The sequence below is a fragment of the Palaemon carinicauda genome, chromosome 1 (assembly GCF_036898095.1).
Source record: "Palaemon carinicauda isolate YSFRI2023 chromosome 1, ASM3689809v2, whole genome shotgun sequence".
Taxonomy (NCBI): Eukaryota; Metazoa; Arthropoda; class Malacostraca; order Decapoda; family Palaemonidae; genus Palaemon; species Palaemon carinicauda.
Window position 1 is genome coordinate 294,849,116 of NC_090725.1, and position 24,823 is coordinate 294,873,938.

General features: G+C 44.5%; 1 protein-coding gene across 1 annotated transcript in view; it reads left to right on the forward strand.

Moving 5' to 3' along the window:
- Positions 1 to 14,009, forward strand: part of LOC137645277 (uncharacterized) — a 72,713-nt gene extending 58,704 nt beyond the window's left edge. Inside the window, exon 3 of the mRNA XM_068378095.1 lies at positions 12,183 to 14,009. Within this exon, the coding sequence (XP_068234196.1) occupies positions 12,183 to 12,374 (192 nt within the window). The 3' untranslated portion in view covers positions 12,375 to 14,009. The remainder of the gene's footprint in view (positions 1 to 12,182) is intronic.
- Positions 14,010 to 24,823: the final 10,814 nt, after the last annotated feature.

A 24,823-nucleotide genomic window follows, 5' to 3' on the forward strand; every position in this document is an offset into this window, starting at 1 on the left:
TTGATACTGTTTTCGGACGCTTCAAAGAAAGGGTGGGGGCCCCACGTGCTGCACCACACGACCTCAGGCCTGTGGTCAGAGTCAGAAAAGTATCTCCATATAAATCTCCTAGAGATGAAGGCAGTCTTTCTGGCCCTTCAACAGTTCCAACAATACCTGGTGGGTCACTCTGTGGTAGTGATGAGCGACAACACCACAGTAGTGGCTTACATCAACAAACAAGGAGGTACTTTTTCACAGTAGCGATACCATCTAGCAGTAGAGATACTGAGATGGGCCGAAATCCACTCGATACCACTATCGGCACGCTTTATTCCAGGCAAAAGGAATGTGCTCGCCGACAATCTGAGCAGAGCGTCTCAGTGAGTACCGAGTGGTCTTTGGATCATCTAGTAACCAACAAATTCCTGACTTTGTGGGGTTTTCCGACTGTGGCTCTGTTCGCAACGGCCCTGAACTTCAGGCTCCCGCTGTACTGCTCCCCAGTCCCAGACCCCAAGGCTCTCTGGCAAGATGCTTTCCAGCAACGGTGGGACAACATCGACGTTTACTCCTTTCCCCCGTTCTGTCTGATGAGGAGGGTGCTCAACAAGACCAGAACATCGGTCAATCTTTCAATGACCCTCATAGCTCTGCTATGGCATCATGCGGAATGGTTCCCGGACCTTCTGCAACTCCTAACGGAGCTACCAAGAGAGCTCTCTCCACAACACAATCTTCTCAAGCAACCACATGCCAACATCTTCCACAAAGCCGTAGCTTCACTACGACTTCACGCCTGGAGACTATCCAGCATCTCTTTGAGCGAGGATTTTCGCAGCAGGTTGCTGTCAGGATGTCTGGATACCTGCGAAAGTCATCTGCAGCAGTCTACCAGGCAAAGTGGAAAGTCTTCTGTGATTGGTGTCGTGGAAGGGGTATCTCTCCACTCGATGCCACTATTCCAACAATAGCGGAGTTCCTCGTATATTTGCGTGAAGAAATGCGTCTTTCAGTCTCGGCAGTGAAAGGCTATCGCTCAGCCTTAAGTCTAGCCTTCAGGCTGAAAGGAATGGACATTTCTTCATCGCTAGAACTTTCTCTACTCATTCGTAGTTATGAATTTACCTGCCCTCAGTCGGAAGTGTTTCGAGTTCTCAGGTCTCTTTAAGAGACTTCCCTATGAACCATTACGCCAGGCATCAGATCGCCACCTAACCTGGAAGACGGTGTTCCTGCTAGCTTTGGCTTCGGCCAAGCGAGTCAGCGAACTTCATGGTCTCTCGTATGACATCGCCCATTCAAGCGGATATGGGTAGGTAACGTTCAGCTTCGTCTCTGAGTTTATTGCTAAGACTCAGAATCCTGGAGTAGCGGATCCTCGATTCGACTCCTTCCGGATTTCTAGTCTCCGCTCTGTAACAGATGACCCAGACCATCTATTACTGTGCCCAGTAAGGAGTTTGAGGCTCTACCTCAAAAGAACAGCTGCAGTCCGTCCTCATGTGCCAGCTCTATTCGTCAGCACAGGAAGGACTAAGAGGAGGGTCACCAAGAACACCATCTCTGCATAGATTCTTAGGGTCATTGATCTGGCCTTGAATCCAGATCCTCCTCCGTCACGTCGCCCTAGAGCACATGATGTCAGGGGCATAGCTACGTCCCTGGCCTTCAAAAGAAATTTCTCTGTGAAGCAGGTTCTGCAAGCGGGGGTGTGGAAGCGTCAAACAATGTTCACAGCCCACTACCTACAAGACGTGACCCACAAGAGGCTCGATACGTTCTCTATCGGATCTGCGCTGGCTGCACAACAGCTGGTTTAAAACCTCAAGCTCCTTATTGGACAAGTAGCAGAAGGTTGAGGGCATTGTTATACGGTTTTAGTCTGCATGAATGAAAAGGTTTGACTGGCCCTTATTCTTTTCTTCATCATCCCCTCTCTTGGGGAAGGCAGCATCCTGGGTTCTCTGCATAGCTGACCTCAAACCACTGCAGGTAAACCATGCTCCCTTGTGTTCCTAGTATTAAGTTAATACTGTTACGTCCCCATACCCTGACGAGATGGTATTGTTAAGTCCTAGTCTACAAGTTTCCTGCTAAAGAACTTCAGAACAACTTCCTAGGACGAGTCACACTTCTTCATACCTTCACACACAGCTTGTGTAGGCCGCAGTTCTAGCGAGGTGCAGGGGCTCTTTATTTCTTGGGTGCTTATACACTCAAATAACGAGCCCCCAGGCAAAGCCAAAAAGCCAGAACTGGCTGGGACATCCACCCTTCCTAATGGGTGAGTCACCCCTATTAAATAGCGTGGTTTGTATTCCAGTTACGGAACAAATGTCAAATTCGTAGATAATTTGTATTTTTCCTAACTATACAAACTTTAGCTATTTAACCAAACTTGCCCGCCAGCCCTATCCCCCTTGAAGTCCTACCTCCAAGCAAAGTGAGTTCAAGCACAGGTGTGTGAGGGGGGGATAGCAAGCTACCCTCCCCTACCCCCTGCTAACTAGCGGTGTGGATAGTAAACCCTCGTTAAATTTTAATGGCGCGTCATTTCAGCTACGCCGAAAGTAATACCCCTATTAAATAGCTAAGGTTTGTATACAGTAGTTGGGAAAAATACAAATTATCTACGAATTTGTCATATTACAATAACTGTACTGTACACTGTTGGCAGTTTGCTACAAGCTTGTAAAAGAATCTTGTTTTATGTCCTTGTATTTTTTTTCATCATAATCTCTGATATGATGTATTTTCATGTTCAGTTTCTTGTGGTAAAGAAAAGTAAGCGTGGTAGAAATAGGAATGAATGGCGAGCGATTGTGACGCAGTTCCGGTAGGCCCTGCTGCTTCCTCCGGTGCCTTGGATGACCACGGAGGTAGCAGCAGTAGGGGATTCAGAAATATGAAGCTTCATCTGTGGTGGATAATGTGGGAGGGTGGACTGTGCCACCCTAGCAGTACCAGCCGAACTCGGTTGAGTCCTTGTCAGGCTGGGAGGAACGTAGAGAGGAGACGTCCCCTTTTTTGTTTCATTTGTTTGATGTTGGCTACCCCCAAAAATTGGGGGAAGTGCCTTGGTATATGTATGTATGTATTATTTCTTCACTCAAAGTTTATATTGCTTGTATCTCAATACTGTTTGGATGTCAATGTCTATAACTGTCCTGTTGCTGGGTTTAGGCCGCCTGTTTGTTTTCTTTCCCTGTAAAATGCTTTCCCATCTAGTTAAGGATTGAATTAATCAGGAGGTTGATGGTAACTATCTAGGCGTGGGTACATCATAGTTCCTTTATGTATTTCAGTTTCAAAGTTGAAACCAGATAGTTATCCCCCAGTCAGCAGGGAGGGGGGCCATGCTATGAACATCACTGAGTTTAGAAGAAATAAGTTTTATTATCAAAATTATATTAATTTCTATGAAAATCCTTGATTATTTATATTTCCGAATCCCCCACTGTGATGGTGGGTCTGTGAAGGAAAGGGATTGGAAAGTAATGGCCTATGTTAATAAACTTTATCAATTACCCAAGACTTATAGTTCAACAGTAACCATTCGTAAACTAAAGTAAACTTGTAATTGTAGTAAGTTTTCAGATTGGGTCCCAAATATTTTCCCACTATCAAACTAAATATTGTACTTATTATACTAACACCTTGAACTTTCTCCTTGAGATAATTAACAGCACAAACTAAATTTAAACAAATTAATTAATAGAAAATTCTTATTTGCACTATATCCACCACAGTTACCACAATACCCTGAAAAACTGAATTCCCAAACCAATTAGGAACTTCTACTCTAAAACTGCAGTCTTGTTGAAATAAAAATTCAACAGCTCTTGCGGAGGACAGAGATTAGTTCTCCGACATAGCATCGCCTTCCCTCTCCCAAAGGTGTGCTGTGCTTTGGCCTGTCAACTGCCCCGCAAGTGTGCTTGAGTGTGTTTACTCCAGTTTCAACCTGGGCTCATGCCAACAGCATGGGTCTCATTAACTGAGACATACTTTAAATTTTGTCTCAACCTGGGGGTCGTGGTAAACTTCGAGAAATTCTTTCTGCAACCACCTCAAAACCTGTTATATCTAGGTGTAATTCTCTGCAACCATCTCAAAGCCTATTATATCTAGGTAAAAAAGGTAAACATAAAAAAAAGTCTTTTCTGCAACCATCTCAAAATCTTGGTTCCAAATGGTCTTCACATCCCCGAATAGCCAACAAAGTCCTGACTTTGTGGAGTTTGCCGCTAATAGACCTGTTCACGACGTCTCTCGACTGACCTCTGCAAAGAGGGTCAGTGAGTTTGCAGGGTCTCATATGACATCGCCCATTTAAGGGAATGCAGGCAGGTTACATTCAGCTTTGTCCCCGAGTTTATTGCTAAAACTCGTTGGACCTTGGGTTCAAGCCCTTCCAGATTTTGAGTACAGTATTTGGGAAGTAACTGACAATCCCGATCAACTGTTACTATGTATTGTAAGTGTGTTGAGGCTCAATCTCAAGCACACGAGAGGAGCTCACCCTTAAATCCAGCATCTGCTCGTCAGTATGGGCAAGGTCAAGAGGAGAATTACAAAGAATATGGTCTTCTTGTGGATTTGGCAGGTCGTCGACCGCACCCTCAATCCTCTCCCTGCCTATCAAGGCAGATGACCCAGAGCTCATAATGTCAGGGGTATAAATATATTCCTTGCATTCAAAAGAAACTTTTCCGTGGTGCAGAAAAAGGCAAGCCACCTTCACCGCCATTACATGTAATTGTAATCCACAGGACCCCTGATACACAGTTACCTTATAGAGGAACAGTCTGAAGTAAAAGGAATTCTAGGGCTTTTGACACTTTGTGACAAATCTTCAAATATTCGTAGGGCATTATAATCTTTTAAAATTTTCCGTAGTCGCATAGTGGGATATTGCCTTAGATCAAAGGTCGGGCCATGAACGGATATGGATCACGAACATAGATGCTTAATACAAGTTTATCATTTCTGTGCCTGAAAAGATGTTAAGAGATTGCCGATTAGTCCTGGTTGGGAGGTCGGCACTAAGTTTGCCAAGTTCTCAGGGAAAGGTAATGGGCTCTGAAAGGCCACAAGGGGGGGAGGGGGGGCAAATTTCTCTGCTCAGACATGACTGGAGGTGTTAACCCTGGGAACCAGTTGGCTGTAACAGAATTCTCCAAGGCTAAAACCTGCATGATAAATATGTTTAGCGTCTCTTTAGTTTGTTTCGAGAGTTTTAGGCTGTAAATCAGTACGGGATTCTGTGCTTGCAACTGAATCTTGTTTTCTGGTTTTCCTCAGTGACAGGTTTCTCTAGGGAAGACTCATATTTCCAAGGTGAAGGATAAGGTTCCTAATTCTTGTAGCTTGAGGCGTCTCTGAAACTGACATAGATATTTGAAACACTAGAGACTTGTTCTCCAAGGGGTTCACTATTGTGGATTTGACAGCAACCGAGCATTATATACGGTGTGAAATGGTGAATTCTTTAGAACGAACATCATAAAATGACTGCGAAGGTCCTGTAGAGAGTAAGGTTCCTCTGCTGTACAAGACCAGAAAAGCAGCCCTTAAAGTTAAGGTATAGAGGATCCGAGAGGGTTGACTTCTGTTGGGTAGATGCTCTCACTCACAGCGGTGGGCACCCATTGGTTTAGCATTAATCCAGCCATTGAGGTCATAAGGAGTGCCTAATTCATCTCAAACATCCTTTCTTTCTCCAGCTGTAAGCACATTAAAGCGAGAGAGGGAGGTGGAGGTAGGCCTGGGGAAAATTCTTTCCCATTCAATATGTTCAGCCAAATGATGTACATTTCCCAGATTCTGTACATGACAAGCAAATGACTTACCGACTGAAAAGCCTTTGCTTCTTCTCCATTGTATGTTTCGTCTACGCCTCATAGGCAAGTCGACTCTTAAGGCAGACTAGAGTTCCATCGTAGGCGTAGGGTGAAAAATTTTTTTTTCCTATCTTCACCTTTCAAGATACGTGAAGGGGAATTCCCTATGCTCGCCAATCATATCCATGGGGCCATATTTTAGGCTACCACCTGGACTTTTTAGGAAGGATATCTCATCCTTAATATGTTGCGGAGAAAAGTTCTCACGCATAAAACTAGAATATGATCCGTCCTTGCGGGGAATACCCTGGGATGCTTTGTAAGCTTGTCTTGTGCGGAAAGAATATTCTTCACACCCTGCAAGTCAGCACGTGCTGAGAGAAGGCAGCGTACACAGTGACGTCATCCTGTTTAGATACAGCAGCACATTTGAATTTGTTAATCTGAAGGTTCTTCTCATTAATATGAGTTGGAGACTGGTTATCAGGATCTTCCAATAAGGTTGCCTCGGTACAGGGGAAATGACAGGCTCAACTCTAAGCTCCCTGGGGTAGCGAGGGAATGCTTTCACTGTTATTATTATTATTATTATTATTACTGGCTAAGGTACAACCCATTTTGGAAAAGCAGGATGCTATAAGCCCGGGGGCTCCAACAGGGAAAATAGCCGAGTGAGGAAGGGAAACGAGGAAAAATAAAATATTTTAAGAAGAGTAAATTACAATAAATATCTCCTATACAAACTATAAAAACTTTAACAAAACAAGAGGAAGAGAAACAAGACAGAACAATATGCCAGAGTGTACCCTCAAGCAAGAGTTATGCCAAAGTGTACCCCCAAACAAGAGAACTCTAACCCAAGACAGTGGAAGACCATGCTACAGAGGCTATGGCACTACCCAAGACTAGAGAACAAGGGTTTGATTTTGGAGTTTCCTTCTCCTAGAAGAGCTGCTGACCATAGCTAAAGTCTCTCTTCTACCATTAACAAGAGGAAAGTGGCCACTGAAAAATTACAGTGCAGTAACCCCTTTGGTGAAGTAGAATTGTTTTGTGATCTCAGTGTTGTCAGGCGTATGAGGATGGAGGAGAATATGTTAAGAATAGGCCAGACCTACTGTTCTGATGAAAAAAACTGAAGATAGGTTCTCGCTGCATAGAATTATATTTTTCTCAAACTCCCGTTTGGGGTGGGGACCTAGAGAACGTGGAAATCTCGTTAAGTTTCCTGCAATGAGAAAAAAAAATCTCCAATTGGGAGAGCGGTCACTCCCTTGTATTTACATGGAGATTCTCTTGAACATCTCTTGTCAAGGCAAGAGGGACAGAGAGAGAGTGTCCGCCAGGCTCTTAAGGATGCCACAATAGTCGCTACTCCATCCTGGGCAAAGAACCTAAATACAGTACTAATATTCTTGACATAAACACTCACTAATAACAGTTAATGAATAGGCACTCAAATGACCATGAATTAAGAAAAGACAAAGTCAAGAGAGCTAAACACAAAAAGGGTAAACGAGATGAATGTGAAAGGCTCGGTCGTAGAGAGGAAGTGAGAAAACAACCTCTTCACTTCCAGACCAGCATTGTTGAGGAAATGCGGTGACACCCCCCCGCTTGCTCCTCGCGCTGCTTTGACCCAGCACAAAGCATGACGCAATTAACACGAAGCATGACACAATCAACCAAAATTTTGATTGGCTGGTGGTAAATAAACATGATTAGTAGTAACCCAACATGAATGACTCGGAAGTTTGTATTCGCATAGGAATAAAAACTATTCTTGTGGAGGTCAGGGTGATGAATTCTAGAAGTTTTATGCAAGCTCCTGAACGAGACAAAACCCAAAAGTTTGACTTATATCGGAGAAATATCTACCGAGTGCTAGAATCAACCACTTATCTAAGGGACAAGGAGGGCAGATGCATTGTCATTGACACCGGTGGCATCTAGAGTGAACATTCTTGTGAACACTTAAGGGGTTCAGCATAGTCCTGAGCCTTGCACTCCGTACTGGCAAATCATTTGTCAAAGGATGACTCCAGGTACATTCTTGGCAGATAACCTGGTCAAAATCAATAAATGTCAAGTCAACGTAAGCAGAGAAATAAAAAGAAGTGGGATGTGTCACCCCGCATGGAGGATTGGGACAGTCTGAGGATCGGATCCTAGGGTCTCATTTATCTCCTTCTTCCACTGCATCCCCCCCCCCCATCAAGACGGGTGATTTGGGTGCCTTTCCTAGTGAGAGATCTTGATCCCAAGTTCTTCTAGCCCTTATTGCAGGTGGTGCTGTTGGCTTCACTCCCTGAAGCAGGGAATTGAGATATAGGTTGTACAAGCAACCTTTTTAGCTGAAAACTATAGTCTTCCCTTCCGACACCATTGGAAACTGGAACAAACGGCAGTGTACTCCCGAAACTCAGCAGTTTTTGGGCTACATGACTCACTGGGGCAGCCAGTACTGGAACAAGGATCATTGGACTCTTAAGCGAAAGGCCAATACCCATCCGAGTGCCCGAGAGGTTGCTTTAACAAACATTTAAAGTTGAGCACTGTCAAATCATGTGATCGGCTACAAGCAACTGTCTCTGTAAAGGGAGGATGAAACCTAGTCATCCAACTGCCATCGCTAGGATGGGAGTTGGTCATATACAGTATGTCTGCCAACAGACTGGTGGACACTTGAGTAACCACCTATCTCTAGTGGATAATGCCATTACAGCAAATCTCCAAAGCTGATTGTTTTCAGGCAAACAATCGGTCAAAAGTAACTACTTTTGAAAGACAAGTCTGATACGTATCTTCAAACATACAGTATTTGTCCGGCAGGTAGTTACGTGTATAAATCTGGCTATGGACCAATAAACACACAAAAATTACCTCAATAGAGGTATTGCATGGTAAGAATTCCGTGACGGGTACCTCGGGGCAAGCTGAAGAGTTGAGAGTGGCCCGAATGGTTCGTTGCACCGGAACTCAATCAGCGAACATCGAAAAATTATGATAAATGTGACCACCACCTTCCTGGTGCCAGGGCCCCTTGGAAAAGAGACAAATGCATCTTGGATCTCTTTGTTCCTGATAGGAAACTGAAACACACTCACTATGTGAAGTTTCAGAGTCTACCTATGTTTCAGATATCAGGGAGGATCTGATGGGGATGAAGGAGGAGCCCACTTCAGGACAGACCTCTTATGTCTGGGGTTTACAGGAAGATGGGGGTTCTTGAAGAACCTGACTTTCTCCATAGGATAGGCTTATAACCATCAGCTGAGAAAGAGCTAATGATGCATTAGAACAAGGTTCCAATTTCTCTGGTTCCCAGCAGGAATTGGGCGAACCCAAGAGTGTCCTTCTCGAATAAAGGAATGTCGATAGGTTCTGTATGACGGTAAGTTAAGTAGCCCCTACTGCTACACCGAGGGTAGCGCATGCAATTAGTGAATTGAACAGCCTTCGTCTGCAGTAGTAGCTTACTCGCCCACATGCGGGTGTATCAAATTGCAACTTTCCTGACTCAGAGGAAGTGATTGTACACAAGCTTAAGCATTGTGAAAATGTTTGTAATCATGTGAGCGCCCACGAGGAGCCCATGCAGCTGGTACAGTAAGCAGACCTTCCTCAACAGTAGAGGTGGGCGGAAAAGCGCACCTGTAAGCAAACACTCATCTGCCATCGCTCATAAACACAAGCAGAAGCTGAGTAGAGGCATGAGGCAATAACCTCTAATGGTTATGTCTCACGAGCAGGGCATGACAGGATGAGGCGGAGACCACAAGAGGCCAACACCATGCAAGAGATCTGAAGAGCACTTAATCCCATAGGAAGGAGAGGTCCAAGGCAATAACCCTGAAGGATTATGTCTCGAGTCTCATGGCCTGGGGGCATGATGGTCAGAGGCGGTGATTGCAAGCAGTCAACAGTCATCACAGTGAAGGTGCTCCGAAGAGCTCTTTTCATTACGGAGTGGAGATCTGCGGCATTAACCTCGCAGGGTTATGTCTCACGACTCGTACACTGGAGGCGCAATGGTGAGAGGCGGCACCCACAAGTGGTTGGCAGGCATCCCCATCTGCGGCAATAACCCTGAAAGGTTGTGTCTCATAAGCCTCATTACGGTGAGATCTGGCGGTCGTAAAGGCGAGAGAGCACGTGCAACCAAAGTAACTCATACCAGAACCTCACTACGGTGGTGTTAGAGAACAACCGTACATCAGTGAGAGGAGCTCGCAATGCACTTTGCTAATACAGTGTCTGGTTGCACAAGAGACACTCGCGTGACTTGGGTCTGTGCGTTCACACGCAGAAGCTGCATGAAAAGCAACACGAACACTCAGTGCTGCCTCAGGAGGTTGGCGAGTAGCCTTGCGTGCTTCTACAAGATGAGGCTCGAGCTCGGATGATGGCAAGCAAGGCTACAAAGGTCTTCCTGTGCGCTGATGCACAGTAGAAAAAGAAGGCTCTTCCTCATAAGGGGAGGAAGTCTGATGCCGAGGTCATGAAGTGCCTGGCTTCTTAAAACTCAAAGGGCTTTGATGTGCCCGAAGAGCAAAACCTCCAAAGAGCTGGAACAAGGCACCGACGAATCGAGCACTCGTTCCTAAACCCCCGAGGGGGGAACTACATGAGTTAAGAGGGCCTCGCTTTTAAACGAGAAAGGTGCTCGAAACCGAGTGGAGAAGCTAGATGATTATGCTGCAGGACCTCAACGCGCTGAGTATAATCAGCAAGCTTAGAAGTTTGATCATGGTTAGCTTTTAGTTTCACCTCGAAAGTATCATCCGATTGGTAGGGACTAAAAGGAGCACCAATCTGCAACTGCTATGTTCATACACCAGAGCTACATGAACAAATGGAAGAGCAGATGCAAAGGACACAGCAGCTAAGGGCACAAGAAGCTCTGGAGGGTAACTGGTCACCCACCTCAGAGTCTTTGAGGGGAAGACTGTGGTCAACCCTTGGGGAGGCAGCTGTGCCCCAACTGTAGCACTTCAAAAGCCATTGCTTAGCCAGGGAGACCCAAAAGCCCCAGGAAGGCAAGAGCTGTTGCTTCACTAAGGGAAGTAACAATGTCCACACCTAATGATTGTCCAGGGGGGGGGGGGGGTGTCATCGCCCTTACTTGTTCACCCTCTAGAGGGTACGTGGGATGGCTGGTCTACCCAATCTAGTGGCGGGCTTTTGTACCTTGCTAAAAAGTTTATGGCTAGTTCTAGCTTTCACAAGTAATATATCCATAGTATTAGGTGTTGGAACAAGAAAATGCAAAGCATAACTGCTAAATTCACAGCCAGAGGAACAAGTTCTCTCTGTGATGGCTGTAATTAAATTTAGATTAGAGTGAGCTGGGATAGTGCTGGTAGCCTTCCAGCAGTCGAGAGGGTAACTACCCTGCTGATTGTTTACAGTTTGTTAGAAAGTTTAACTGCAGTATTCCAGCCTTCTCTGTTACTTTACTAAATATAAGTAAAGAATGAATGATTTGTTGCATAAAGGAATAAATAAGTATACAAAGGCTACTCACTAGTGCTTGCTTTAGCAGATGGATGAATATGAGAATCCAGCTGCCAGTCTGGTCTTCTATCTTAAGAGTGCAGTGGTCGTGTAGAGCACACTGTATTATGGAAAATCAAGGGTTAAGCAATAAAAGAACCTGAAGTAACTCGAGAGTAGGAGGCATGTGAAGAGCCAATCGACTTCACTAGCACTGTGCACCATCAGAACACTACTGAATGGCACAATAGATTCGCTAGGCAAAACGCCTAGGCTTAGAACAGGGCAGGTTGGGCTAGATGCATAGCTTAGCCTGAAGCCGTCTAAGATACACAGACAAAGCAAAAGGTAAAACTGTATTAAGGTAACTAGCTTAATCTTCTGGATTTCCCCCTGAAGTAAAAGTTAATTTACATTTCAATTTGAAAAATTAAGCAGTCGGCTATTGGTTGTACATAACTTTCGAGAGGAACTATTTGCAGACAAAATTCCTCAAAACAATAGAACAAAACTCAGTCTTGTGACAGCCACACTTTCACAAACTCTCTAGATCCCCTCTCACTGGCATTCATAGCAATTCTATAAGAAAATAAAATGTCCTGAAATCACAAAACGAGTAATAAGGAAAAATAAATATGACACTGGTAAAAATGATAAAAGAACTGACATATCTACACATAGATATCTATGTACCTTCAGATTGACTAGCTACTCAACTAGAGGGGGGAAGGCTTTTTAGAAAGAAAATGGAAATTTTCATTTTAGGGTAGATGTTGACATTTGCACAGGTTTGAGAAAAGGCAATATGAATATTGGGAGTTTAACAGAAATTATTATAATTTTTTAATTGGTTTCTTTCAGAGAACTTGTTGGACAGGTGAAATTTGCAAGACAGAATTCCAGACAGAATTTCGTTGCAAATGTCCTCGATGGTACTGGTGTCGCAGCCCTGGAAGATATTACCATGCTTACTGCTCAATGTCTGCCCTTGGATACATATGGCTTCAACCTGGAGGTCTTCAACCAGAAGATGCTCTTCAGGAGTTGGAGTAATTACCTACATGAAGATAAGGAAAAGAAAATTTATCTATAAATAATTTCATTAAAACTGCTGGTCACTGTTAGAATCTTGATTTTGGTCGGCCTTTATCTGTAGAGGTGAGTTAGGTCTTTGCACAAAATTCTGTATAGAATGGCATACTCTACAAAAGTTGTATGCTTGTGTTGATAGATTGAAGATTTTGTTCAGCAGTACTTTTCATAATAGTGAATAACACTACTCAAGATTGAAGCTTAGACATATCTTCTGATACTTAATCGGGAACTTTGCCTGTTATTGAATGGAATAGTTTTGGCATTACAGTATAAGTGCCAGCTTTTATTTCAATTAAAATTATCTAAATATGTATCACTTATTCAAACTGTACCTATACAGCAGCTTCAGCAATAATATCTTCAAAATGTTTATGCTGTCTCTGGTTAATAATAGGTAGTAATTGATTATGTAGTTGAAACTAATTTGAAACACAGTTTGGCATTATAAATTGTATATTTAAAGTATGTGAAGTGAAAGATTTTAATATTTTAAAAATATTTATCAAATCTGAAATATGAGTAGGCTATATACATAGATGAAATGTTGTAATAAAAAATAATTTAATATTCAAAGAAATTGATAGATATAACATAAAAATTACTTCAAGTTCCTTATTAGTATTGAAAATGGTTTAGGTAGTCATTAGAGATGATGAAGCACAGATAGTTATGATTTTTGCTGTTATTATAGCGAGGTGTTCTGTTTACCCTGGCACATTTGTTTGATGAATACACTTAATGTGACTGTCCAAGTTTTAGAGGTAGATTGTCAATTGCTGAGAGTTTTAGAAGTTAAAAGTTTAGTTACACAACAATTAATTTAGTTTTTAAGGTTAACATTGACTTCAGAATGCTAATTTGTCAAAGTGGAAACCATTAATAGCATTAAATATTTAATCTTATATTTAGTTATCAGACATGATTACCTGGAATCTTAATTATTTATTGTTACTAATTTCAATAACTTTAAGTGGCCTTAAACAGTTAAAGGTCTTTCAATAAAATCTTGACTAAGGAAGTTTTTAATGGCTTTGGGGCATTATTTATTAATTTGTTGTCCATGTAATTGTGGTTTCTCAACATGTAAGCTATGGTGAATCAGAATTACAGAGCAACATAGGCAAAATTATAAGATTGCACTTGAAGGAATATACAGTCATGTAAAATGTTGCAAGCAAATATGGTACGTGTATAAATTGGAGTTTGATAAAATTCTTTCAATGTATGTTTTTTACTTGATTTTGTTTATCTGAGGAATTTTACTTTTGACGCAAGTTTTCAAACTGCTGTTCAGCCCATTTTTTATGACTTGATAGTTGTTTATTTATTATAAAAGCTTAATTTAATTATGATAAAGATAATACTTTTAATGAATGTGGAGAGTTGAAATGTTTCTTCCTCAATACTTACTACATTACTATCATTGAGATTAAAAAATATATAAATTATTAATATCCTAGTTTAAAAAACATTTACAACACTGCATGACATGTACTTCCTTAAATAACATAAATACAAAGCTATTGACTAAATTTTAATATACTGAGAAGGTTGTATATAAAGAGTACAATAAATATGAATACTGTAGTAGCATTTATGGTTTTATAACTTTTATTAATTAAGAATTAAGTTAATACTTTATCATTGAGAAATTATACTGTTAGTGATTTGATACAGTGTAAGATCAACTTTATACTGTTGGTGATTTGATAGTGTAAGATCAATTTGATACAGTGTAAGATTAATTCTATGCATTGTCAAGTAATAATTTTTCTAATAAAATGCACTTGGTGTACAAATTATCAATTCTTCAACATTAAATCAATTGTTTGGAATTTTTATATACATAAAATTTCACTAATGATGTTGAGAACTTTATTCTTGTGATGATGGAAAAAAACATCATTTAAATGGATTCAGACCTAAGTTTGTTTTAACAATATGTTATTTTCCTTAGTAAAATAAATTTTTGAATATACTTACCCGATGATCATGTAGCTGTCAACTCTGTTGCCCGACAGAAATCTAAGGTCGGGATACGCCAGCGATCGCTATACAGGTGGGGGTGGGGTGTACACAACAGCGCCATCTGTCGAGTAGGTACTAAGGTACTTCTTGTCAACAAGAACTCAATTTTCTCCTCGGTCCACTGGTTCTCTATGGGGAGGAAGGGAGGGTCCTTAAATTCATGATCATCGGGTAAGTATATTCAAAAATTTATTTTACTAAGGAAAATAACATTTTTCAATATTAATCTTACCCGATGATCATGTAGCTGATTCACACCCAGGGGGGTGGGTGGAGACCAGCATACATGTTAACATTAGAAGCTAAGTATCCCGTATTTCATTTTAGCAGTTATTCAAAATAACAAACATAAAATAAATAAGTACCTGGTAAGGAAGTCGACTTGAACCATTACTCTGCCTTTTTAAGTACGTCTTCCTTACTGAGCCTAGCGATCCTCTTAGGATGCTGAGCGACTCCTAGGTGCTGAAGTATGAAGGGCTGCAACCCATACTAAAGGACCTCATCACAACCTCTAATCTAGGCGCTTCTCAAGAAAGAATTTGACCACCCACCAAATCAACCAGGATGCGGAAGGCTTCTTAGCCTTCCGTACAACCCAAAAACAACAATAAAAAGCATTTCAAGAGAAAGATTAAAAAAGGTTATGGGATTATGGGAATGTAGTGGTTGAGCCCTCACCTACTACTGCACTCGCTGCTACGAATGGTCCCAGGGTGTAGCAGTTCTCGTAAAGAGACTGGACATCTTTGAGGTAAAATGATGCGAACACTGACTTGCTTCTCCAATAGGTTGCATCCATAACACTCTGCAGAGAACGGTTCTGTTTGAAGGCCACTGAAGTAGCGACAGCCCTAACTTCATGTGTCCTTACCTTCAGCAAAGCAAGGTCTTCTTCCTTCAGATGAGAATGGGCCTCTCTAATCAAAAGCCTGATGTAATAAGAAACTGCGTTCTTAGACATCGGTAAAGCAGGTTTCTTGATAGAACACCATAAAGCTTCTGATTGTCCTCGTAATGGCTTTGTACGTCTTAAATAGTACTTAAGAGCTCTTACTGGGCAAAGTACTCTCTCTAGTTCGTTCCCCACCAAGTTGGACAGGCTTGGGATCTCGAACGACTTGGGCCAAGGACGAGAAGGAAGCTCGTTTTTAGCTAAAAAACCAAGCTGCAAGGAACATTTAGCCGTTTCAGATGTAAAACCTATGTTCCTGCTGAAGGCGTGAATCTCACTGACTCTTTTAGCTGTTGCTAAGCAAACGAGGAAAAGAGTCTTTAATGTGAGATCCTTAAAAGAGGCTGATTGAAGCGGTTCGAACCTTGCTGACATCAGGAACCTTAAAACCACGTCTAGGTTCCAGCCTGGTGTGGTCAACCGACGCTCCTTTGAGGTCTCAAAAGACCTAAGGAGGTCCTGTAGATCTTTGTTGGTGGAAAGATCTAAGCCTCTGTGGCGGAAGACCGCTGCCAACATGCTTCTGTAACCTTTGATCGTAGGAGCTGATAGGGATCTTACATTCCTTAGATGTAAAAGGAAGTCAGCTATCTGCGTTACAGAGGTACTGGTTGAGGAAACTGCATTCGCCTTGCACCAGCTTTGGAATACTTCCCATTTTGACTGATAGACTTTGAGAGTGGATGTCCTCCTTGCTCTGGCAATCGCTCTGGCTGCCTCCTTCGAAAAGCCTCTAGCTCTTGAGAGTCTTTCGATAGTCTGAAGGCAGTCAGACGAAGAGCGTGGAGGCTTGGGTGTACCTTCTTTACGTGCGGCTGACGCAGAAGGTCCACTCTTAGAGGAAGAGTCCTGGGAACGTCCACTAGCCATTGCAGTACCTCGGTGAACCATTCTCTCGCGGGCCAGAGGGGAGCAACCAACGTCAACCGTGTCCCTTCGTGAGAGGCGAACTTCTGTAGTACCCTGTTGACAATCTTGAACGGAGGGAACGCATACAGGTCTAGATGGGACCAATCCAGAAGAAAGGCATCCACGTGAACTGCTGCTGGGTCTGGAATCGGAGAACAATACATCGGGAGCCTCTTGGTCATCGAGGTAGCGAATAGATCTATGGTGGGCTGACCCCACAGGGCCCATAGTCTGCTGCAAACATTCTTGTGAAGGGTCCACTCTGTGGGGATGACCTGACCCTTCCGGCTGAGGCGATCTGCCATGAAATTCATGTCGCCCTGAATGAACCTCGTTACCAGCGAGATCTTTCGATCTTTTGACCAAATGAGGAGGTCCCTTGCGATCTCGAACAACTTCCTCGAATGAGTCCCTCCTTGCTTGGAGATGTACGCCAAGGCTGTGGTGTTGTCGGAGTTCACCTCCACCACCTTGCTTAGATGGAGGGACTTGAAGTTTATCAAGGCCAGATGAACTGCCAAAAGCTCCTTGCAGTTGATGTGAAGTGTTCTTTGCTCCTGATTCCACGTGCCCGAGCATTCCTGTCCGTCCAGTGTCGCACCCCAGCCCGTGTCCGATGCGTCCGAGAAGAGACGGTGGTCGGGGGTCTGAACAGCCAATGGTAGACCTTCCTTGAGAAGAATGCTGTTCTTCCACCACGTCAGTGTAGACCTCATCTCTTCGGAAATAGGCACTGAGACCGCCTCTAGCATCATTTCCTTTCTCCAGTGAGCAGCTAGATGATACTGAAGGGGGCGGAGGTGGAGTCTCCCTAACTCGATGAACTGGGCCAGCGATGAAAGTGTCCCTGTTAGACTCATCCACTGCCTGACTGAACATCGGTTCCTTCTCAGCATGCTCTGGATGCATTCTAGGGCTTGACTGATCCTTGGGGCCGACGGAAAAGCCCGAAAAGCTCGACTCTGAATCTCCATACCTAGATAGACAATGGTTTGGGATGGGACGAGTTGGGACTTCTCCATATTGACCAGGAGACCCAATTCCTTGGTCAGATCCATAGTCCATCTGAGATTCTCCAGACAGCGACGACTTGACGGAGCTCTTAAAAGCCAGTCGTCCAAATAGAGGGAGGCTCTGATGTCTGCCAAGTGAAGGAATTTGGCAATATTCCTCATCAGTTTGGTAAACACAAGAGGTGCCGTGCTTAGGCCAAAGCACAGGGCTTGGAACTGGTACACGACCTTTCCAAAGACGAACCTTAGGAAAGGTTGGGAGTCTGGATGGACGGGGACATGAAAGTACGCGTCTTTCAGGTCTAACGAGACCATCCAGTCTTCCTTTCTGACCGCTGCTAGGACCGACTTCGTCGTCTCCATTGTGAACGTCTGCTTGGTGACAAAAGCATTGAGAGCACTGACGTCCAGCACCGGTCTCCAACCTCCTGTCTTCTTCGCTACCAGGAAGAGACGGTTGTAGAAGCCCGGGGATTGATGGTCCCGGACTATGACTACCGCTCCCTTTTGTAGCAAGAGCGACACCTCTTGTTGCAACGCTAGCCTCTTGTCCTTCTCCTTGTAGTTGGGAGAGAGGTTGATGGGAGACGTTGCTAGAGGGGGACTGCGGCAGAACGGAATTCTGTACCCCTCCCTCAGCAACTTCACAGACTGAGCGTCTGCACCTCTGCTCTCCCAAGCTTGCCAGAAGTTCTTGAGCCTGGCTCCCACTGCTGTCTGGAGAGGTAGGCAGTCAGATTCTGCCTTTTGAGGACTTGGAACCCTTCTTCGATTTGCCACGGTGACTGTCGGCACGGGTATCTCCTTTGCTGGAGGTTCTGCCACGAAAGGGCGGGATGAACCTAGACGCTGGTGTGTCCATCCTAGGTCTAGGCACGGAAGGTAAAGCTTTAGCCTTACGTGCGGAGGACGCCACCAGGTCATGGGTATCCTTCTGGATCAACGAGGCAGCCATCCCCTTGATCAGCTCTTCCGGAAAGAGACACTTGGAGAGCGGAGCATACAACAACTCCGACTTCTGGCAAGGAGTGATCCCAGCCGACAAGAAGGAGCAAAGATGTTCTCTCTTCTTAAGCACTCCCGACACGTACGAAGCCGCAAGCTCACCAGACCCATCCCGAATGGCTTTGTCCATGCTAGACATGATAAGCATGGCAGAGTCCTTATCCGAAGGGGAAGTCTTTCTGCTTAACGCTCCCAAACACCAATCGAGGAAGTTGAAGATCTCAAAAGCACGAAAGACTCCCTTCAACAGATGATCCAAGTCAGAAAAGGACCAGCAAATCTTAGATCGTCTCATAGCCAGCCTGCGGGGAGAGTCAACCAGACTTGAGAAGTCGCCCTGGGCAGAGGCAGGAACTCCCAAGCCGGGTTCCTCTCCCGTGGCATACCAGACGCTAGATTTGGAAGCAAGCTTGGTAGGCGGAAAGATGAAAGCAGTCTTTCCCAGTTGCTTCTTGGACTGCAACCACTCTCCCATAACCCTCAAAGCTCTCTTGGATGAGCGTGCGAGTACAAGTTTGGTGAAGGCAGGAGCTGCTGACTGCATGCCCAGAGCAAACTCGGAGGGAGGAGAGCGAGGGGTTGCAGACACAAACTGTTCCGGATACAAGTCCCTGAACAAGGCAAGGACTTTCCGAAAGTCTAAGGAGGGAGGCGTAGACTTGGGTTCTTCTAAGTCGGAGTGCGGATCGTCCAAATGCGCAGCTTCGTCATCGGATACTCCATCATCCGAAAGCTGAGGAGGAAGTGGCAAAGGTGGAGCAGAAAGCTGAACGGCTGAATCCGGCAGCACGGGTGCATGCGTAGCTGCTGCGGATCCAACATCATGCCGCTGCTGGTCAGTCTGCGAGCTGGCAACAACAAAAGCAGAGTGCTGGTGCGTGGGAGGGACTGCCGTGGGATGCGGAGCATGCCGCATGGGTTGCGGAGCATGCCGCATTGTGTCAAAACACGGCAGCTCGACAGCACCTTCCCACTGCTGATGCGGTAGCTCACGCATGTCAACGGAGGGTGCAGCATGAACATGCGGCTGGCAGGGTGGACTGCGCATCGGTGGTGGAGCTCTCACAGGTGGAGTGTGGGAGCAGGCAGCCGCAGTATCTGCTGAGCGCACAACCGTGGCAGGTTGTAGGTTAACTGGTGCAGTGTCAACCTTCTCAGCACGATACTCCTGCATAAAGGAAGCAAGCTGAGACTGCATAGTCTGCAGCATGGACCACTTAGGATCTACCGTGGTTGGTGCGGCAACAGACGGAGTAGTTGCCTGCTGCGGAACCACTCTACCTCTCTTGGGAGGTGTGCAGTCTTCGGAAGACTGCGGCGAGTCCGAACTGACCCAGTGGCTACACCTGGGCCGTTGGACTCGCTCGGAAGGGACCTTACGCTTGAGAGGTCGTGAGACCTTGGTCCAACGTTTCTTCCTCGAAACTTCTTCCACAGACGAGGAATGATAGGGCTCATTCGTCTGTTTGTGGATGGGACGATCTCTGACAGATACGTCCGCAACCACTGAGGGTACATCCGTACGCTGATCAAGGCCTGCCGAACCCTTTGGTCCTTCGACATTGCTTCTCCCCTGGGCTTGGGAGCTTGCAAGAGGTCCCGGACTGGGAGGACGACTGGCACGAACAGATGTACCCTCATGCGCAACACTGACACTGACACTTTTCACTTCACTTGCACTCACTACACTTCCCACTGCACTATGCGCTTTCAACTCTTTGACATCTGCCAAAAGTTGATTCCGGTCATTAGCTTATGACTCCACTCTGTCACCAAGAGCCTGAATGGCACGCATCATGTCCGCCATGGAGGGCTGAGCACTAGTAGCAGGGTCGGGAGTCACCACTACAGGGGAAGGAATAGGTTGAGGGGCATGGGGAGGAAAAATCAAAAGAGCGAGAAGAACTCCTCCTGATCCTATCCTTCTCTAGCCTACGTGCATTTTTAAGGAATTCGTTAAAATCGAATTCCGAAAGCCCAGCGCATTCCTCACATCGATCTTCCAATTGACAGGATTTACCCCTACAATTGGAACAAACGGTGTGAGGATCTATGGAGGCCTTCGGAAGACGCCTAGAACAAGCCCTAACGCTACACTGCCTGTACTTAGGGACTTGAGAATGGTCAGACAACTTGAATTGTAGAAATAGTCAAGGGGGAATTCCAAAATCTAGCAAAGTTCGTTAACAATTAATCCAAATTAAATCAAAAAGCTTGATAAGCTAATGATAAAGGTTCCTGAATAGCGAAGGCTAAAATCTAGAGCGAATACATCACCAAAATCGTGAAAAACAACTCCAGAATCAACAGCGTATCCAAGTAGGTCTTGCCGGTGGCACGACAGAGGAAAAATTGAGTTCTTGTTGACAAGAAGTACCTTAGTACCTACTCGACAGATGGCGCTGTTGTGTACACCCCCACCTGTATAGCGATCGCTGGCGTATCCCGACCTTAGATTTCTGTCGGGCAACAGAGTTGACAGCTACATGATCATCGGGTAAGATTAATATTGAAAAACAATCTTTTTCTTATGTATTTTGAGGTGCTTGAATATAGCTTAGATTGGAACACTGACAAATTTGGAAGCAATTTGTATTTTTTGTAACTTTATAAACCTGAGTTCTTTATTACAGATAAAAGTTTTCCGCATAGCTGGAATCTACCCGTAATCTTTTGCACGAGGTATCAACTTTTGATTGCAGGCAGGACTTCTTGGGGGAATCAGGTGATGGTGGGACATGTATGAGTAAAGAACATAGGTTTGTATAGTTAAGAAAAATACAAATTACTTCCAAATTTGTAATTGTCCCAACAAAAATACAAACCTTCCATTCTTTACTATAGAGACTCACCCTTAGCTGGGTGGAAGTCCAAACTCCAACTGGTAGGAAACTTAACCTAGGGTACAACCCTGAGCTTGATGAAGCATGAAGGGAATACCCTGACACCCCATGAAACTCTCAGCCTGAAATGTTGTTCAATCTCACGGCCTGGGCAATCATGGTCCATAAGTGGAAAGCAATTACTGAAACTTGACCAGATAGAGTAAGGAGTGATAATAGATATTCCAGGCCGCACAAGTAAAAATTATTCTCGCCAGTAGTCTGAGGTAGGCCAGCTTGTATTGTCAACTGGATGTTGTGTCCCAAGAGAGGGGAAGATGAAGGAAGAAAAGGCCAGCCAAACTATCTATTCATCCCAGACTAATACCAGGTAACCTCTCCCCTCGACTGACTGCTACTAGTCCTGTAAAGGAGCTGAGGTAGCTAAACCACTTGTTGAGAAGCTGCCACAGGACCCAGAGTAAAAGGTATCTAAATTTCTGTGTTTTACGTCTTTCAGGCAATGGGCGGTGAATGTTGCTTTCCTTTGCCAAATTCCTGTTGAAGTACCTGTACCATAGAGAATTTTCTTTTAAACGCTAGGGACATACAAATGCCCACAACGTCATGAGCTCTGGGTTTTATTATTATCATCATTACTTGCTAAGCTACAACCCTAGTTGGAAAAGCAGGATGCTATAAGCCCAGGGGCAGCTCCAAGAGGGAAAATAGCCCAGCGAGGAAAGGAAACCAGGAAAAATGAAATATTTCAAGAACAGTAACATTAAAATAAATATCTCCTATATAAACTATAACAAAACAAGAGAAAAAAAGATAGAATTCTGTGCCCGAGTATACCCCCAAGCAAGAGAACTCTAACCTAAGACAGTGAAAGACCATGATACAGAGACTATGACTCTACCCAAGACCAGAGAACAATGGTTTGATTTTGGAGTGTCCTTCTAGGAGCTGCTTACCATAGCTAAGAAATCTCTTCTACCCTTACCAAGAGGAAAGTAGCCACTGAACAATTACAGTGCAGTAGTTAACCCGTATTCGCAAGCAGATGCATGATTTGTGGCTGAGCTCCTGATGTGTGCTTGAGATAGCATCTATGCACTTTCACAAAACATAGTAACAACTGATCACGACCATTTGTTACATTCTGAAGGCTAAAAATCGGGAAGTCAAGGACCTTGAGTATGCTACAGACAGATTTCAAGTCTTGGCAATAAACTCTGGGACAAAGCAGTGTTACTTGCCCCCATCCCCTTAAATGGGTGATGTCATAGCATAGACCATGCAATTTGCCGACCCTCTTGGCAGAGAAAAGGGTGAGAAGGGAAACTGTCTTACAGTCATGTCACGATCTGATCCTTGATTCAGCGCTTCGTAAGGAGCTCCTTTCAGGGAGCATAGTATTTTCACTATGTTCCAGGGAAGAGGTCTAACTTCCGACTGGGCAAAACTCTGTAAGAGTAAAGACAAATCTATTAAGGAGGAAATGTCAACTCTATTCGGTCTTAAGAGTGGTAGCATTTCACTGCTTAGATTGGGCAGTTTATCCTCCCCGAGGTATAACAAAAACTTCACTATCAAGGGGATAGTAGCATCGAGTGGAGAGAGACCTCTTCCACACCACCAGTCACAGAAAATAGTCCACTTTACCTGGTAGAAGGCAGTAGACGACTGCCTAAGGTACCCTGACATTGTTTTGCCACTCAATGCGAAAAGTTTCGGCGAGAATAGATTGTAAAGTTGTAGGGAAGCTACTGCTGTGGAAAATCTCTGCATGTGGTTGCCGAAGCAGGTGGTGGAATAGTAGCAATTCCCTTGGTACCTCTGTCAGCAGAAATAGAAGATTTGGAAACCATTCTGCTTGCTGCCACAGTGGAGCTAACAGGGTCATCGGCAGATCTTGAGATGCCCTTGTTGAGGAATCTCCTCATCAGGCAGTAGGGGGTAATGCATGGATGTCAATGTTGTCCTACGTATATTGAAAGATATCGTGGAAGGCTGCCTGTTGGTCTGGTACTGGAGAATAATACACTGGAAGCTTCCAGTTAAGGGATGTCGCGAAAATGTCTGATTACCGGCGAACCCCACAAAGTCAGGACTTTGTTGACTATCTAGGGATGCAAAGATCATTTGGTACTGACTATCTTACAGGTCTTTCAGCTGTTTGTCTCCTGGGATGTTCATTTTGAATGGAATAAACCGTGCTGGCAGGGTGGTCTATTTTCTTCTATCCAACGCAAGATTTCCATGGCCAGATGGCAAAGCTTGCTTATTTAGATACACCACTATTGTTGTGTTGTCCATCATCAACACTAGGAACTGTAAGGAGCTAGGAAGTTTAAGTAGCACTGCTGATCAGAATTAGACCACAGCCCAGAGCCCATGTGTTGCAACAGGTGAGCCCCCAACCTTCTTTTGATGCATCTGTGAAGAGCATCAAATCTGGGGGATTAGAAAGGTCTACTTCCTTGAGAAGGTTGGCATCAAGCGCCCACCAACACAAGTCTCTGTTTTACTCTGGTCCTATCAGAACCCAAAGGTCTGGAGGGTTCTTGTGTTGAGACCAGTAGGTCTTTTACTGCCATTTGAGAGATCGAATGTGAAGGCGACCATTTGGTAACAGACGCTCCAGGAAGGTCTAGGACCCAAACACTTTCCCTTCTAGGGTGTTTATCTGCATCCCAAAATATACAGTACCTGACTTCTCGAATTTTACCATGACCCCCTTATCTGGGCAAAAGGCAAGTAGTCTCACGATGTAGAAGAAGGGTCTCCACCAAGTCCGCAAGAATCAACCAACCTAGGTAAAGAAAGAGACGAATGCCATGGGTATGGGCCCTGGTTGAGACTAAAATGAATACTTAAGGTGCTGTGGACATGGCGAAACACAGCACCTGGAACTGGTATATCTTCTCGTGCAGTACGAATCCTAAGTACTCTGACGCTGGATGGATTGGGATCTGGAAGTACAAGTCTTTTAGATTCAGTGTTATCATGAAGTCCCCTATCCTAAAAGCCTGTCTGACTCTTTCTGTGGTCTTTATCTTGAATGGAGTCTGTCAAACAAATTCAGACTGTCAGAGTGTAGAAGCCTAGAGACCCGTATAGGACCTCTTTTCAACATAAACTGGACTTCTGCTTAGAGGTCCCACTCATCTTCTTGTGTGTCTGACGCTGCACAGGAGACGATCTCGGGATAGAAGAGTGGGGACGAGATCTAACTTCCCTATGGAGAATGCAGTCTTGCCTAGCAATGTGCAACTGCATCAATGTCTTCCATACAAAACAGGGTAGGACCCTCCACTGATGAGTTGCGAAGACAGAGTGCTTCTCTCTTCAGCACTTGCCTCTGGAATTTCAAAAAGATAGTCACAATCTTCAAAATCCAGTTTGCCCACTGGTTGACTGTGTTGTGAGTGAAGAACTCCACAGCCCTGGAAAGAGGACATTCATAAAGGTTTCCCTTCTATCTTGATCCAACATATCCGCATTGTTGGTCAGATAACCAACCGAGCCAGACCAGTAGTCAATCCATAAAGACGCTTGCAAAGTTGCCTTAGCAATCCTCTTCATGTTTGCAGCTTCAGTAGCCACAAATGTAATTTGTTGAGTTGCCAGCCGTTCAACAGTCATGCTGTTAGCCAAGGCCAACACACC